The 16,804-nt window shown below is 46.8% G+C and overlaps 1 protein-coding gene across 1 annotated transcript in view; it reads left to right on the top strand.

The window, feature by feature from the left end:
- Positions 1 to 14,828, top strand: part of C1H1orf21 (chromosome 1 C1orf21 homolog) — a 231,797-nt gene extending 216,969 nt beyond the window's left edge. Inside the window, exon 6 of the mRNA XM_030873069.3 lies at positions 5,475 to 14,828. Coding sequence (XP_030728929.1) covers positions 5,475 to 5,513 — 39 coding nt within the window. The 3' untranslated portion in view covers positions 5,514 to 14,828. The remainder of the gene's footprint in view (positions 1 to 5,474) is intronic.
- Positions 14,829 to 16,804: the final 1,976 nt, after the last annotated feature.

Below are 16,804 nucleotides of genomic sequence, written 5' to 3'. Positions count from 1 at the left end.
AGAGGTCTAGAAAATGTGAAGTGATGGATGGGGTGAGGGCTGCAGGCAGGAGGAGCCAGCCAGGAAGTTGGAGGAAGGACAAGCATCCAGGCCCTGAGGTGCCAGCTTGTTTGAGGGCCTGGATGTAGATGAGTAATCCAGTGGTGGCCCAATTTCTCACATAGTCAGTTTATTAACAGTTGGATCTGTTGACCTCATTTTTCAATATCATCATAAGAGCTATAATTTATTAAGTACCATGTGCCAAGCTTTGCCAAACACCTATGTGTATTACTCCTAAGTCTCCCAACAGCACTGCAAGTTAGGTCTTACTGTCCCCATTTTACAGATGGGGAAACTGGAGCTCACTGCTTCCTCTCTGGAACTTTCATCTTGTTCTAGTCTACTCCATTGGGGAAATACTCAGTTCACAGCTGACTCTTACATGCTTGAGGTGTATGTATTAGGCCAGATGCACACACATCTACAGAGAAGTACTAGAGACTCCTGTGATAAACTCACCCCTGAAACTGGACAGCCAGCCCTAGACTATTTGCCTGCGTAAACTTGAGGAGAAGAAGTACTGTAGGCACTTTGGAGGAATAATTCCTTTATTTGAAGTCACTCTTTGATCTGTTCCTCTTTAAACTAGCAGAATTAGGACAATGTCCTTTCCTTTGCTACACCTTAATATTGCTAATTCTAAGCCTAGACATTTCAACAAACAAAAAAATCCTGACCCTAGAACCTCAGAAATGTATGAGTTGACATAAACTTCCAGTTTCCAAGAAAATAATGCAGACAGTTGAAGAGGGCATGGAAACTCTACAGAGTAGGGCTGTGGTCAGGGAAACTGGTAGGCAAAAAGCTCCTTGAGATGTTTTGAGTCTACACCAAAACACCTCTGTGGTTCTTCATACGACCCTTCCTTGTCAGCGTCCTCGTGCGTTTCCATTCTTCCCACACGTGGGGTCTCGTGGGGACCTGGCTGTCTGTAGCTTTCAGTGTGTCCTTTGCACAAGGGTGGAATTGTGTCTAACAGTCCCTAATGCTGGCTGCATACAGTGTCTTTACAAAGACTTCCATTTTGTAGTCCCTTTAAGGGGAAAGGGCATGCTTTGGACTAAGAGAATTGCTGTGTAGCTCCCAAACCCAGCTCACTCCCACTTCCTGCCGTCTGACAGCTGCAGGTTTTAAGGTTCTCTTTTTAGCATCGTTCTTTAAAAATTTCAATGAGACGTGAAGTCATATTATAGAAACAAGCTCCCTATCTGGCCCAGTAGAGCCTGTGTGCAGGTGGGGCCCTTGTGATGCTGAGATGGGGCTGCTTCAGTACGTTTTCTTGGGTTCCCCTTAAAAATGACACTGGCCACATGGGAGCTCTTACTCTCCTTGTTTTTGATTTCCAAGTTTTCTGTTCGTAAAATAATTGCTTCTCAGAGCTGCTGACAGGTGATAACAAAAATAAAACTGATTTGAATTCAGTTATCAACTCACTACAGTCATAACAAAAGAGGCAAGGATCAGCCCTGTGTTCTGGGCTTCTCTGAGGTTTGCCCACAAGTAACAGGACGCAGGACTCCTACCTACTTTGCAGGGTTGGTGTGAATAACCAATGAAATAGTGTCTGCAAAGCAGCTGATGCAATTTTCCTTCTCCTTCTCATAGTAATTATAATAATTTCAGAGGAGCAAATGCTTGAGAAATGGAAGTTGCAGTTTGGGTTGACGCAGAGCGTTTACAAGAGATTTGCCCCTCAAAAGAGGGCACTTCCTTATGGTGACAGTAAACTTGGAGGGTCTGTTTAACCCTATAACTCATTTACAGAGTTGGAGACACCGCTTTATCAGCGATTGCACCAGTTCATGTGTGTGTGTGTGTCTGTCTGTCACTGCATCCAAGTTCTTCCTTGTGGATAAGATGCCCTCTGAACCCCAACATTGGCCACCTAGGCCCTTGCTTTGATTGAGGCTTCTTAAGAAGGGAAGGGATTGAGGTGTCTGCCATAGAAGCTTTATTTGAGCACATGGGGTTCTGGCCCGTCTGGGGTGCAAGGCTGAGGTGGAAGGAAGGGCTCCCTGACACCTGGCAGAGTACAATTTGTGACGACAGTTCTCACCCGCCCAACCGCCGTAAGGAAGGTGGTCCTTATTCTCCTGCCAGGGCCTGGACAAACAGGGGGTTTAATAGCAGTAGTAGTAATAATAGCAGCAGCTAATATTTATTGACCACCTGCTAGAAACGGTATTTTTCCCATGTAATCCTGATCACAACCCTATGAAACAGAGACCATGATTCTCCCCAGGAAACCAAAGCCCGAAGATTTGCCCAGTGTCTCACAACAGTGTGTGTGTCCACATATACACTGGAGAAGTCCTCTCCTTTCCTAACGTAAACTCCATGAGCCCACCTTTCCCCTCCAGCCAGACGCTCAGAGGCCACTCGCAGGTCTACTGTCTGAGCCCCATGAGTTGCGGATACGTGGAGAGCATCATCTGATATATTTCTGATAGGTTTGGATGTGTCCTGTTGCCCACAATGGAGAATAAACTCCCAACGGTCAGGGTCCACGAGGGTCTCCTTTCTAGCTCTCCACCATGTGGCTCAGGGAGTGTCTCCTGGGTGGTCTGGGCCAAGGCAACAGCTGGCATCTGCTTGGACACTGTCACCAGGGAGGTGTCATTGGGGACACACTTCTCTTGTCAGGAAGATTGCTCACCCAGCTTCCCTACCCAGGAGACTTTTTTTTGCAGCAAGTAAAACAAGCCTGGAGATGACACCAGGCTCAAAAACTCTGCAAGGAGCAGGGATGAGAGTTGGCGATGTGATAGCAGAAGAAACCAAAATCTGCTAATTGGTGAATCATTCAAAGAGAACACGCAATCTGGGGCCGGTTAGCACGGGAATGGGCCACGCTCGTGCTTTTGCAGGCCCCGAAGACTTCTTGGTGTGGCAGCACTTTTTTATTTGTCAGACACACGTGTACACATGTGTACACACATACATGTATAAAATTATGTGCCAGGCCCGATTTAATCACTTTACTACTATTAACTCACTTAATCTTCAGCAACCACATGAAGTTGGTACTGTTGTTATCTTCGTTTTACAGATGGGGAAAGTGAGACACAGAGAGGTAACTTGATCAAAATCCCAGAGCTAGTGAGTCACAGAGCCAGGATGACTGCCCAGCCAGGTGGTACCGTCATGCATTAGAATGATGCTGAAATATTAGGAGAATGTGAGCTACTTCCAATATACAGATACTGTGACAAAGAAACATGTCATACATTTGAGAAATAGTTGTATGCGAAATTATTATTTTCTTTATGTTTTAGATACTTTTAGTAATAAGTCCCAGTTCTAAAGAAAATTTTATTTTTAAAGGAACTTTCCCCCCAGAATTGAAACATGTAGTGTGTATTTAAAAAGAAAGAAGTCGGGGCTGCCCTGGTGGCGCAGTGGTTGAGAGTCTGCCTGCCAATGCAGGGGACGTGGGTTCGTGCCCCGGTCCAGGAAGATCCCACATGCCACGGAGCAGTTGGGCCCGTGAGCCATGGCCGCTGAGCTTGCGCGTCCGGAGCCTGTGCTCCGCAACGGGAGAGGCCACAACAGTGAGAGGCCCGCGTACCGCAAAAAAAAAAAAAAAAAAAAAAAAAAAATCACGAGGAAAAAAAAGAAAGAAGTCAGCCCCCTCCCCTTCCACTGCTGCTGAGCTAGCTGTTTTTGCTCCTGCCCATAGCCATGGTCAAGCCTACTCTCCACATGTTTCTCCCGCCCTTGTCTAGGTTGTGGGGAGGCTTAGATGCCAAGCGCTTTAGACAGTCAGGACATGGCTCTGACTTCTGTTGGAAAGAAGATGTGGACTTTGATCACTCATGCAAAACCCTAAGGTATTAACATGGGATGTTTGCAGAGACCAACTCCAACTACCACCTATGCTGTCTAGTCAGAAAGTTAAAGATATGTGCATGGCATGCCAAAGATTGGATGTCGGGTAAAAGCTTTATGACTTCGGAAAACTTCTGGGCCTCTCTGGGCTTTGTTTTTCTCATCTGAGGAATGGGAGACACAACAGTACATAAGACATAGGGCTGTGGTGGCAGAATCAGCAATACTTGAAAAGTGCTAAGCACAGTACCCAACATGGAGAGAGCATTCGGCAAACTTGAGCATCGTGGGATGTTACCTGTTCACACTTGTGTGATCCAGGAGTAGAGGGCTCAGTCCAGTTGAGCCAGTATGATTGTCACTCCAGGAAATTTGAAACAACAAACAGACACAGAGACTGGAAGTCACTGGAACTAGAGCACATTAATAGCCACTCTCAGGAGGTAAGGTCCATGTTGTTCCCACATCTGTCCTTTCCAACCTTGGTTACTGAACCTTCACTTCTTTGGGATACCTTTGTATCTTTCCAATACATTCCTCTTTTTTTTTTTCTTTAAAAAAAAAAAAAAAAGAAAGTGGTCAAAGGATATAAATAGTATGAATACATGACTTTACACAAAGCCTTTATCTGTGACACAGGCAGGACAGGGACTTGTTTCCGTGCTCTCTGTGAGAGACTACAGACCAAGGAGCCATGTGCTTTGACCAAGACAGCCCGGTGATGTCAGACGTGGAGCTTAAATCCCAGGCCTAACTGTGCCTTCATAGAGTATATAACCTGCTGGAGAGAGGATGAAATGTGTTCAAAAGTAACGGCTGGATATAGTTCTTAAGCCCTCAAGTAACCTGTTTTGTTAGGGGATGGATGCATTAAAAGCATTTTTGCCTTCCTTGTGCACCCCACACATACCAAACATAGTCCTAGATATGTTATACATATTCAGTGAACCTTTGTTTTTTAATCCCTGTTTTAACTTAGAATGGATTAAGGGACTTCCCTGGTGGTCCAGTGGTTAAGACTCTGCACTTCCACTGCAGGGGGCGAGGGTTTGGTCCCTGGTCGGAGAACTAAGATCCCACATGCCACACAGTGTGGCCAAAAAAAAAAAAAAAAACCACCACATTAGGGTGGATTAAAACTAAGACATCCCTAGATTATGCCATCCTCCTCTGTAAAAGTGTAATAAGTTCTGGGCTTGGAGATATAGCTGTGGAATGTGAACAGCCCGAGCAGAAAGGGACTCCGTTCACTGTTCATTTTGGTTTCTCCTGTTCATGACAAATTGGTCTCCAGAATGGATACTCCATTTGGTAATGACTTGGTGAAAGGCTGAGTCTTTCCTGTGCCTAGTATAAGTTCTTACCAATACAAAATAAGGGCTTACTGGGGGCTTGGTAAAACTTCCATGCTATGAGGTATATACAGTTTATAAATCAGCCAGCACGTATTTATGACTTAACCTTCCTGGTGCTCAGTAGTCAATGACGGAGCCTGGCTCCTGTTGCAGGGAGACATATACTGAGAGAAAACCGATTGCAAGTAACTATCTCAAGCCTTGCTTTGGATTCTCAGTCACATCTTATTCTTTTCTTTTCCTCTCAAGGGTCGAGATTACTGTTCGGAAGAAGAAGATATCACATAGCACCAATTCTACCACTCAAACTGGGAGCTACTACTGTGTAAATAGGTTACACCCCACGTTGAAATCTTTGCAAAGGTCGGTTCTCTTCAGCGAACAGCACTATAGCAAAAGAAGATCGTTCCATATCGTATGCCCCATTAAATTACAATGTTTCTTAATGAACTTGCAAAGGAATATTGCTAAAAACAAACAAAAAAAAAACTGTTATCGAACTTTCTTTGTTGCTGCTAGTTAAAACTTGTTGCAACTTTTCACTTCTCTCAGTGTCCAGGTCTGCAGCAAAATTCTGCAATTTCACCTTAAAGATACTGTTGGTTTTACAGATGCTCTCCAACCTATTTTCTATAAGATAAGGTAGTGGTGAACTCAGATATCCAACTTCTGTCCTAGACCGGTTCCGCTTCTAAGACAAGCGCCTCCTTCCCTCTCTCCTCCTTCCCTGCCTTCCCCTGAGCAGTCCAAAGCCTTGCTTCTCACTGGCAGTGTCGCGCTTTGGAGAGGGGACGGTTGCTATGGCAAAAGCCTTGTTTCTCTGTGAAGAAGAAGTAGAGACGCTGTTGTCGATTAAAAGCATGTTGTGACATGGCTCCTGGAAGTGACATAGGAGCGAACGGCAGGTGGTTTCATTTCCTGGGTCTCTTAATCAAAGATCAAGCTTGCAGCGTCAGTTTTGCTCCGATGCAGACGGAAGTGTGATCACAATCATTTTGAATCCCTCTTGCCTACTTTTTTTTCTAAGAAAATAAACATTTTACTGTTTTTATGTTTCCTTGTCTTCTCCCATTCATCCAGCTCAGTGTTTTATGATGATCCTGGGTGCGGAAGACGAGCCCTCCTTAGCAATGACTCCTCAGTGGCTCCCTACCGTCCCATTTATAACCCACCAAGCATTCGCAGTGCTGACAGTGGTCAGAGGAGGCGAGGGGACGTCCCACGGCTTTTTAGGAGGGCCTGAAACCACCCTGTTAGCTTTCATCCTGTTAGCCAATAAACCACCCTACTTCCCTTCAAAATGGCACGTGGGCCTTGCCACTTCCTTTCTCTTACTTGCAGCACTGGATGGTGTGGTGAAAAGCGTTTGCCGACTAGAAAACATAGTACGTGGACACTGGTGATGATACTCGGAGATGCGAAAGCCAAAGCCCCGGGCAGTCGTGGGGAACATGAACTGTGGGTTTGGTAGAGTTTATTTTTCCATAATTCTATGAAGAGAATGGTCTCTTCTCAAAGACAGAAATAATATTTTTAACAAATGTTGTCACAAGTAAATAGCAATCAAAAGGAGAAAATAACTTTTGTATTTTTTTAACACGTTCGATAGCTTTGACGAGGGTTCTCTTTGTTACTTTCAGGGGAGGGCACCCTATTCAGTGCCACGCCAGCAGTCCAGGTGTGGGTTTGGCCCACAAAAAGAAACACAGCAAAAGCACTGTGTGTTTCTCTGTTTGCAGGGTTGTGGACGCGAAAGGCCTCAGCGTCAGCCACACTGCCACCCTCCGAAGGTGGGTAGTTAATACGCTCTGGGTAGTTGAGAGATCACCTGCCGCAGAGTAGAATAAGAAGCTTAGTGTGTTCTTGCTGTGAAGATGAGCCTTGACCTGAAAATCCATCCACAGAGCTGGTGGCACCAGTAACGTGTTCAGGGGGAGATTCCTTATCTCCTTTTAGACCCGGCACACACCAAAAGTGAGGGGAAGGAAACTCAGTCAGGCACTAGAGAAAATGGACTCAAACGTTAGCAACAAAAGCCCTTCCTTCTTTCAGCCGGCAGCAGCAGCTATTTGGGGGAGCAGCTGTGGTTGTTACATAAATAGAGACGCAGCCAAAATTTCAGGCTTTTTATCCAGCTTCGAGCAGAAAAAACGCAGGGAGAGTTCGAGTCGCCTAGGGTTTTATGTCCCCTCCTTTTCTATGGTTTTTGGCCAAGTGACTAAAATAGTTTTTCCCAACTGTAAACGAACTGCCAAGCCCCACCTTAAACTTGTGCGCCAGTGACTTGTTCACTGTTCCGAGGGTGACCTTTTCCCGAGATTCCTTGTTCTTATCCAGCAAGAATGAAGCAAACACTGAATGTCTTCCATTTCGCTCCTCTATTTGGTGTCTCAGATAGTGTCTTCCCAGAAAATCACCACCTTCCACGTGGAGATGAAACAGGCTCACATCATTTTTCTGACGGTCACGTTTAACATTTCGACATGATACACGTGTACACAGAACCACGTGTCTCTGGGGAATCTGATTTTTGGGGGTTTCGTGACACCTGAAGTGTTGTGCCCGTGAGCCAGTGGCTTTTCACCTGGAGTTCTGTCTCCCGGGTTTAACACGGGGTACCTCTTTGATGGGCAAAAGTGATGTCATCTGCAGACACATTCGGTACATCTAGAAACAGATCTGAGAAATGGGGTGACGGAGCCAGTTGGCGTGAAATACTTGACTATGTTAGCAACGCTCAAAACTGTCTGTTTTCCATTTGTTGGTTTTAATCATAAAATTGTCAAGGGATCTGTGTTTGTACTTTATTTTTTTATGCCTTCTGTAAAGGTCTAATGCAAAAACATTTGCCTTTTTTTTTCCCCTGTGTATCTGAACATGAAGCCCGTTGTCTCAGATACAGTGAAAGAATAATCCAGAAGCTGGTGCTCCTGCTGGCTGTCATCTCTGAGGACTCAGGGGGATGAAGGAAGGAGGGAGGGAAATGGTCTGGCGGATGGAGGTATAGAAAAAGAATGAGAAACGGGCCGAGAAGCATTTAGGACAGAGAAGGGCGATGGCTGTGCGCCCGGTGCGATTCAAAATCCAGCTGCTTTAGTGGCCAGTGGGTGGGGCAGACTGGAGGCAAGATTTACAGCTAGATTACACACGCCTTATGGGCTCTGAGTTGTAGAATTGTACAAGTTCAGCAGTATGTGCGTAGCTTTCTTTTGGTTGGCAGAGATTCAGGATCACGGAGTACTGCTGTCATAATTGAATGCGTGTTTGTTACTGGCAGAGAAGCCTGAAAGAGGCTTTTACCTCACGGTGCCTCCTAGCCCCAGGCTGGAGCGTAGGGTGGTGTTACGGTCTATTTAGGACAAAGAAGGTACAAAGTCTGGAGACAGAAAACTAGGTCGGCCCTCAGACATAGCAGCGGCCACCCACCAGCCTGCTGGGAGACAGGTCTCTCCCCGTCTGCAGTGCCCAGGGTCTGAGACGGAGCTTTGATGCCCTGATTGAGGAGCCTCGGCTCCTTAGTCCTCCGTGCTGGTGCCAGCCTCCTGCACCTCTGTGTCAGGGGCTCACCCAGGGTCAGAAGCGGCCATAGCTGCAACCTGACAGACCCCGGGAGCGGGTCCAGGGATGATGACGCCCCCCTTTCGGTCCCAGTTTGAGTTATAACTTTGTCTCCCTCACAGTCTCGTTGAGACTTATTTTCTCTTAGGGCCACACTCTCCCCATAAGCCTGCTAAGAACAGAGGTTATACCTCTTATGCAGTTTACCTCAGCAGCCTATGAGGCCCGTTGGCATATTGATTACAAGTCCTGCTTAGACACTGGGCAAGAATTTAAAAGAGCGTTTCCATGTCTGTTGGTCTTGTCAGTATCATAGGAAGAAAAATTATCAAATTCTTAATCTAGGAAAATACTGACTCTGAATCTTGGACTCCGGGACTCTGATATATTTTTTATGAAAGGCAAAACAATTGGTATCTAAGGCTCTCTCCTTCCTCCTCCCAACTCCTTCATTAAAAAAAAGGTATCAGATTGCACTCTATAATTTTACATAAAATCTGCCCTGCATGCTTTTCCCCCGGAAGACATGCTCAGAGCTTTATTTCTTTGTACGTCTCAGAAATTAAACTTTTTGCTAAGTTTTGCTTAAAACCCTAGTAGAAGAATAAGGCCTGGTTGGGGACAGGGACTATATATTTAAGGGCATAATGAAAGGGTGGCTCGAAGCAGGAACATGGCTTCTCAATGTCATGGGTGGATTACTGGACCTCCCCACCTCCACTCCCGGCACTTGTATAAAGCCGGGTGAGGCAATTGGCTTCCACCCTGCAAATATGTCCCTGCCGTAGACCTTTGGAATTTCATGGATAAGGTCTATGAATTGCCTTTTACCAATGAATGGACATGTTTTTCCAAGGGGGGAAAAATGCCCTTGACTTCAATCACCTTTTTGTATGTCTCTGGAAGAGGGTCGAAAGCTGTGGAAGAAAATGAGGATTGTGGGTAAACAGATTTACTTTTGTCACAGACCTTAGGACTCGCTCACTAGCTATGCCATGCTTTTCAGAAGACTCTTGTACCTTATCTGGGATCTAATCTAATCTTGGGGAAAGAGGAAAAGGAACTAACATTTATTTTTTAAACTCACTCTGTGTCAGATACTGTGCTAGGCATTTTTATAATTGTCTTGTCACAATAATCCTGGGAAGTGTATTTATTACCCCCGTGTTCTAAGTTGTGTATCTTAAGTGTAGAATTCATATATCCAACATAAATGGCCATGTTGAAAGAAGGAAAGATGTCACTCAAGTGTTTTCCTAATTTTTTTTATTACTACTATGCCCTTTGCAACGCGACACTGTGAAAACAACCCTTTGGGGGCATCTCCCTTTTCCAGAATCTCTCCTTGGCTCACCACCAGCTTGGTTTCCTCATGGGGAGTGTTTTACTTGGCCTTCCTATATCTGATAAGCTACACACAAACCAGGAGAGGCTAGCAGGGTGTTAGTGCCCAGAAGGGAACGGCTTTGGGATTTTAGGCGCATATCTCTTTCCTTGGAATCCTTCCCGCACGTGGAAAAGGAGGCTGGTATCTGCAGTTAGGTATCAGATGTGACCAGAACAGGCTTTTGAGTACTCTGATTTCTTTCCTGGGTCCCAAGGCTTGTTTCATCCCAGGATGCATCTTTTTAAGGTGAAAAGCCTTAACCTCCGGAGAAGTTTAGGAGAATCTGATCTCCAAAGGTGGAGGAAAGACAATGCCTGGACCATTAACTTGAAATCCTTTCTTGTGAGCTAGGGTTTGACATCTCTTTTTGATCTTTGGACTGGGGCCTCTGTATTTTCCAGGCTAGTTTAAGCATTGAAACTAGATGTGAATCTCTTTCAAGACCTTAAATGTTTTAGATAGTCAGGTAGTGACTTGGATAGGCATTTAACTAATTTGTTCCAAGGTCAGAAGAGCCCAAGAATTCCCCAGAGTTTCTCTCTTTGCTTCTAAAGGCACAACCTCTAAAGAAGATGACTCATGTCTCCATGGCAACTGGTAAAGGTGCTGCCTAGAGGGGACCCGCCTCCGCCCTCACTTACTTAGCTTGAAAGAATCAAAAGAATTTCCTGTGTCAAGGGGGTGCTATGTCCAGTTTTCTTATGAAAACCGTTGCCAAGATTCCTGCCTCTTTCTAACATGGTAGCTGTCAAATTCCTTCAAGATGATGTAGGAAATGGCTCTTATCTCTTCGAAGCCAGAGAAATTGCTTTAATTCACCAAGACTCACCCCTAAACCAAAGGCCCTATTCTAATACTGTCTTCCCTCTCTATTCTGAATTCTCCCTTCTTTCCTTTCCAGGGGTTGTTTTTAGCCCAAGGCGTTGCATCTGATTGGGTAAGACTTAGAGGCAGTAAAAAGAACACCATGAACTCAGCCAGAACTGCCTTAGGGTCCCTAGGGTTGAGAATAACTCTAGAACCTCGGAGACCCCTGGGCTTAGACCCAGAAGTGATAGAACAGCCCCTGGTTTCTGGCATTTCAGTCCAGATCTTCAGGGACTGTTCTCTCTTGACAGTCAAGTGAGCAAGGGAAGTTTCGCAGTAGATTGCAAGCCAGCTTTTCTGTATCTATTTTCCTAGAGCAGAACAAGGCAGCTGCCTTATAGGACTCTAAATTTGGATCAATTTCCTAACACACACACACCCCACAGAAAGATACATGGAGAAAAAGTATATAACTACTTTATCATTGAAGTACTTCAAGGAAGAGCTGCATTTTGCCGTATTGTAATCTCTAAGATAATGCCTAGGAAAGCATTAGTGTGATTATAATAATACCAAACTAGGAAAACCTGGTGATCACTCTCACGAAAGTTTGAATTAGACTCGAATAGGAGGATGAAGGTCTGCTGGTCGTCTGGTCTTGTGCCCTCTCTGTGCCAGGATGCCTGCCACTAGCATCTTTCACTCACCTGGGTTTTAACCTGGACTCTGGCAGCCTTTCCCAACCCCAGGCACATATAGGACCCATCCCTCAGGACACGTGCCAGGTCTCGCCATATACCCCAGCACTTCTCACACACTCTCCCACGCAGCCAGTATGTCCCTGACTGTAGCACTTCAGCAGCTCCACTGGGACACCAGCGGCTGGGGTTGGGGCCCCTTCGTCTAGGTTGGCCCAGAGGTAACATTTTTAGCATTGCCTCTTCCAGTGTCGGGGACTCACTCATTCACCAGATTATATGGAGCACCTAGTATACTCCAGGCACTGAGCTAATCCCCAGCAATACACGGTTGACCCAAGCCCAGCTCCCGCCCTCAAGGAGCCCACCGTTAGTGGGGCAGACAGTGTGGGAAGTGCACTGTAGGGAATTACTGGGTGCCGCGGGAGGCTCTCAGAGGGGCAGCCGCCCAGCTTTGGAAATCAGGGGCTTCCTAAAAGAGGGGACATCAAAGCTCAAGGTTGTCAGAGGCCTGAGGGAGAGCATTGCAAGGGGCCTTCCAGGCTGAGGGGACAGCATGGGACTCAGCCAAAGGAGGGGCAGTGTGGGTTGTCAGGGCCTGTGTGCAGAGAAGCAGCTGGCGCTAGGAGTTGAGGAGGGAGAAGAGAGGGATGTGGCCAGGGCAATCAGTGACCCAGCCCAGGGGGCATAAAGAGAGCTGTAGGTGATGCTCTGCCCCCTCTGAAGCCCACTGCCGAGGCCACCCAGAGAGGTAAGTGTGATCCCCGTCAGGACCAGAAGTCCCCTCCGTGCTGTGGAGGTACACAGTTTCTTGCCGAGATGATTTACTCCTGTGTATCCTCCACCCCTGCCCCAGCTCTTTGTCCTCTCCCCCAGAGCTGTTTGATTTCAAGAGCTTTAACCTGGGCTGGATTTAGAGACATACAGGGGACAGCTCTGGGTCATCCTGACCTCGCTGTAGAACCACCAAGGCTAAAAATACCTCTAGGGAACAGGCCAGCCTAGACCCCGGGATGAGGGTGCACCCTAAGATAAATACACGGGAAGCCGCCTAGGGCTTCCCAACTCGGGATGTGAGGTCTTCATTCATTCTACCAAAGGGCAGCCTCCCTTGCACAGCCTTTCCCCGGGTTGGGTCATACCTGGTGGCCGAGCCTCTGCTGTGTCTGCAGTGTGCACCTGTGTCCTGCCAAAGAAAGGGGAATTAAAAAACGAAAACAAAAAAGCACACATGGTTTGTGTGCACATGGAAAATACCCGCAAGCCTAGACAGCTGCCGTGAGCCTCGTGGGGACGGGGAGGCCCCTGGAGCCCCGCGCTCTTTGGGAGTGACGCAGGGAAGGCTCAGAGACAGCAGACAGAGTCTCTCTGTGCAGACAGCTCGCGGTGCCAAAGAACCTATTCAGGGCTCAGAGCATTGGGTTTCTCTTCCCTTTGCCCCCAGACAAATAATTAGAAACTTTATAAGGAGAAGAAAAAGAATTAGATGAATCAAAATACCAGCTGTGAGGCAGCATGGTTGCTAGAAACTCAAGAGAAGGCCACAATAGGTAACATAATTTCCTTGAGAAGTTGGAGGCACTGGGGGCTGAAGGCAGTTTTCCTAGCTGAGGGGCTCAGGTCTCCTGACCCCAGAGGGCCCTGAGGACGACTTGGGGCTCACCTATTGGCTCACCTATTTTGCAAGACCTCCGCACCTGCCCTCCTGGGTGCAGCCTGGCATATTCACTAGCCATCTGGACCCTTGGAAAGATTGTCGCTCAAACACCTACTCTTTTCCCAGATATTCCTCTGGCTCCTTACTGAGCAATTTCTGATTCTGTGTCTTGTGGTTCCCACGCGACTATCCCACCAGCCTAGACGTTTTCATTAGAATTCGGCCTGTAGTAATCACGATGCTGGAAACTGACAGAATATTTGGCCTCAAATACACCTACTTTAAAATGAAGGTCCTGGAAGGTCCCCTTGGTCGGGGTGTGGTCATGGAATACGGCCAGGTTTGCCTTAGGGCACCCTCTCCCCATTGTCTGCCCTGGTCCAGTTCCCTCTCCATCACCAGGAAGAGATCAAAATGCTTCCCTGCCAGGTGTCAGTGGCTGTGTATTTGCGCTTCCCAAGGGCATCTGTGTTTTATTTAGGATAAGGCGTTACATTCAAGGAAAATCTAGCAGCAGGATCAGGAGGCATCAGCTCTCATTCAGGTCTGGGAGATGATCTTGAGGCGTTGCTCTTCTGAGCACCGGCAGAGGCTTCCTCAGGTGGGCGTGGGAGCCCTGCAGGGAAGCCTGCCCAGCCCTCCACATGCACGTGAATTCTGTAAAGCCGTGGGTGCCCATCTGTTTGGACCACACGTGCCTGTCAGCAAAAACCTTGTGAGATGCATCCCCTCCCCGTATGTTTATTAAAGTATATATTCATATACTTCTGTACTAAAACATTAGGCACATTTTTTAAAGCGTACAACATAGAAATTTTTAAGGAGTAAGATACAAAATATTACAGACAGAGGTTCTGGTATTTTCACTCTGAAGCCCTGAGGGTCTGGGTGCCCCCTATATGTGCACAGCCACTTTGGACACCAACCACCTTTTCAAGAGCAAATCCTCACACCTTGATGGCATCCATCCCAAACTGCTGTGCTGGCACGTGGCCTGAAGAATAGGAAGGTCTTAAAGCAAAATCCCCAGGAGATTGTAATCTGGGAGACAGGGCAAGCAAACTCTCAAATAGCATAAACTTAAACAATTCAAAACCCCATCCGACAGGAGAGCGGACTCCCTAGGCAGTAGTGGCTGTAGGTGCTAAGAAAAGATCAGGTACACTGTACAGAGCCATGGGGTTGCTCATATTCCCTCTCTGGGTCTCCAGAAAAGGACATTTGGCAATATCCCCAGCTCTCTCATGATTGGAATTCTTTGAACCCTCAAAGTTCTTCAGTAGTACTATTATTCCCCGCAGCACCAGTGGGTCCACGTCGCTTGAATATTATTTTTGATTTGACCACCAAGATATGATGATGATTCTGTTTCATTTGAAAAGGGTCTGAGAAAGTATACAGGTCTAATTATATATATACATATTTATACATGTGTATTTTTGTTTATTGTTACATTTTGACATTGGACTTTCTATTAAATAATTTTTAACAGATGACCTGGCTTTGTTCTCTTTTGTGCCTTTCTTTCTCCCTGGATCTCAGGGAAGGGGCTGTTATAAATGTCTGCAAAAGATCTTGGGGCCTTCCTGTCCCTCTACTCTTCTGTCTTCTTCCCTACTGTGTGTACGTAAGTTCAAGTTCTGTTTTTACAGGAGATGTACTACCTCAAGCACCCACTTGGAAAGCCCCCAACCTTGTTTTCATTGCCTCCAACTTTCAGGGACAGCCCGCTCAGCTGTCCCATCAGCTTTCAGGGACTGTCCCATCAGCTTTCAGGGACAGTCCCATCAGCTTCTGCAAATTCATAAATTCATAGATTTGATGAAGTTGCAAAAAAGAGCAATGACAAAAAATGATGCCATGAGCCTCTCAAATCTCTTGTACACCCCTTTCCCCCCACCACACACACACACACACACACACACACACACACACACACACAGTCCTAGATGTGAGACCTTGGACAAGTTACTTAACCTTCCTGAACCTACTTGAAAACAATACTTTTCTCATAGGTTTGATCTGAGGAGATCCCATAGTAAATGCTCAGTAAACAACCACCCACTTCCCAAAGGCACTCATTCAGCCAGCTGACATTTGTTAATTGCACAGTGTATGCCGGGCACTGGGGTCTCCCAAGTAGGGCGTCAGGGATGTGAGGAATTAAAGAATTCCCCTCTCTCCAAAGTCAGATGCAGGGGGAGCAGTATGAAAAATGAGGTATGTGCCTTAGAGTTTCTCTCGTTCCCCACCCTCAAACTCCATGACTATCTGGCACATTCTGGACGCTGAAAACAATTGATTCTCCTACTACGCTCGCCTTCCAGGATCTACCAGAGAGAAACACACACACACTAGTCTCAAAGCATGAAGCCAAAAGCAGTTTCTCTTGGCTCTGTCTTCCCTGTAGCATCAGCCTGTTCGCCTCTGACAGGTTGTCAAACAAGGCAAAAGCCCAGGCTTCTGCCCAGAGGAAACTTGGGACCCAAGCTTGTTCTTTCGAAAACAGTAAGCCTGTTTCTCCCTGCAGAAGCTCGCTTGAAATCACAAGGCCAGCCAAGCTTGAAGGGTTTCCTAACCCCACCTCACTCCCGACTGCACCCCACACACATACACACATGCTGGTCCCCCGTAGCCCTGATTGGGAACTTTGGGAGCTTACTTTAATCTCAAGCCACAGAGAGGTCAAGCTGCAGAGAAGACTGCAGGACTGCCCCTCGTGTCCGCTCCCCGGGCTCTTGTAAGCAATGTCAGCGTCCAGTCCACTGGTCGTAGCTGGACTGAAGCCTGCACGTGGTTGCCTGGAGTTCTCTTACTTGGAAGCGGGAGTGGTGGGAAGTGACACATGAGTGATGGAGGGAAGAGGAAGACTGATTTGATAAAGGCTCATCAACAAATTGGAGGGAAATGAGTGAAACGAGACCACAAGTGCTCACACTCAGCCTGGCCCAGCAGATGGCTGTAAAGGATGGGAGCTTCTCCTCAGGGGTCTCCTGGCCACCATCACCCCTGCCACGGGCACTGCCCACCCACCATTTCCATCCTGAAAGCTCAAAGTCATCTGGTGAGGAACATGAAGTTTTAACTTACTAGCTTCACATCATGTTACCCACTCTCTGACAGAATCCAGCTTCCATTGGCCACTGCTCTTAGCCGGGTCCTCACCCTATACTACCCTGCCATGTTTATTTTCCTACTCTGGTTCCTTCTCTCCCCTCAGGAAAATTCTCCCATTTCTTCTTATTACAGAAGATTGAACTTCCTTTGAGGTCCAGTTAAAACTGCCCACTTGTATGAGACCTCGTCTTATGGCCCAAGACATGCCAATCTTTCCTGCCAAAGAACTTCCCTTCAGCAGAGGCCAGGTGTTGGTGGGGGGTAGAAGCCCTGAGAGGCCTGAGCCACAGAGAGTTGTGGTGTAAGACTAGGTCTCCAAGTGTAAGGTGAGGCCTAGAAACCGGGTCAAGTTCAA

Source organism: Globicephala melas, chromosome 1 (assembly GCF_963455315.2).
Source record: "Globicephala melas chromosome 1, mGloMel1.2, whole genome shotgun sequence".
NCBI lineage: Eukaryota > Metazoa > Chordata > Mammalia > Artiodactyla > Delphinidae > Globicephala > Globicephala melas.
The sequence above is the reverse complement of the archived record's forward strand: the minus strand, read 5'-3'. Positions and strand labels throughout refer to the sequence as shown.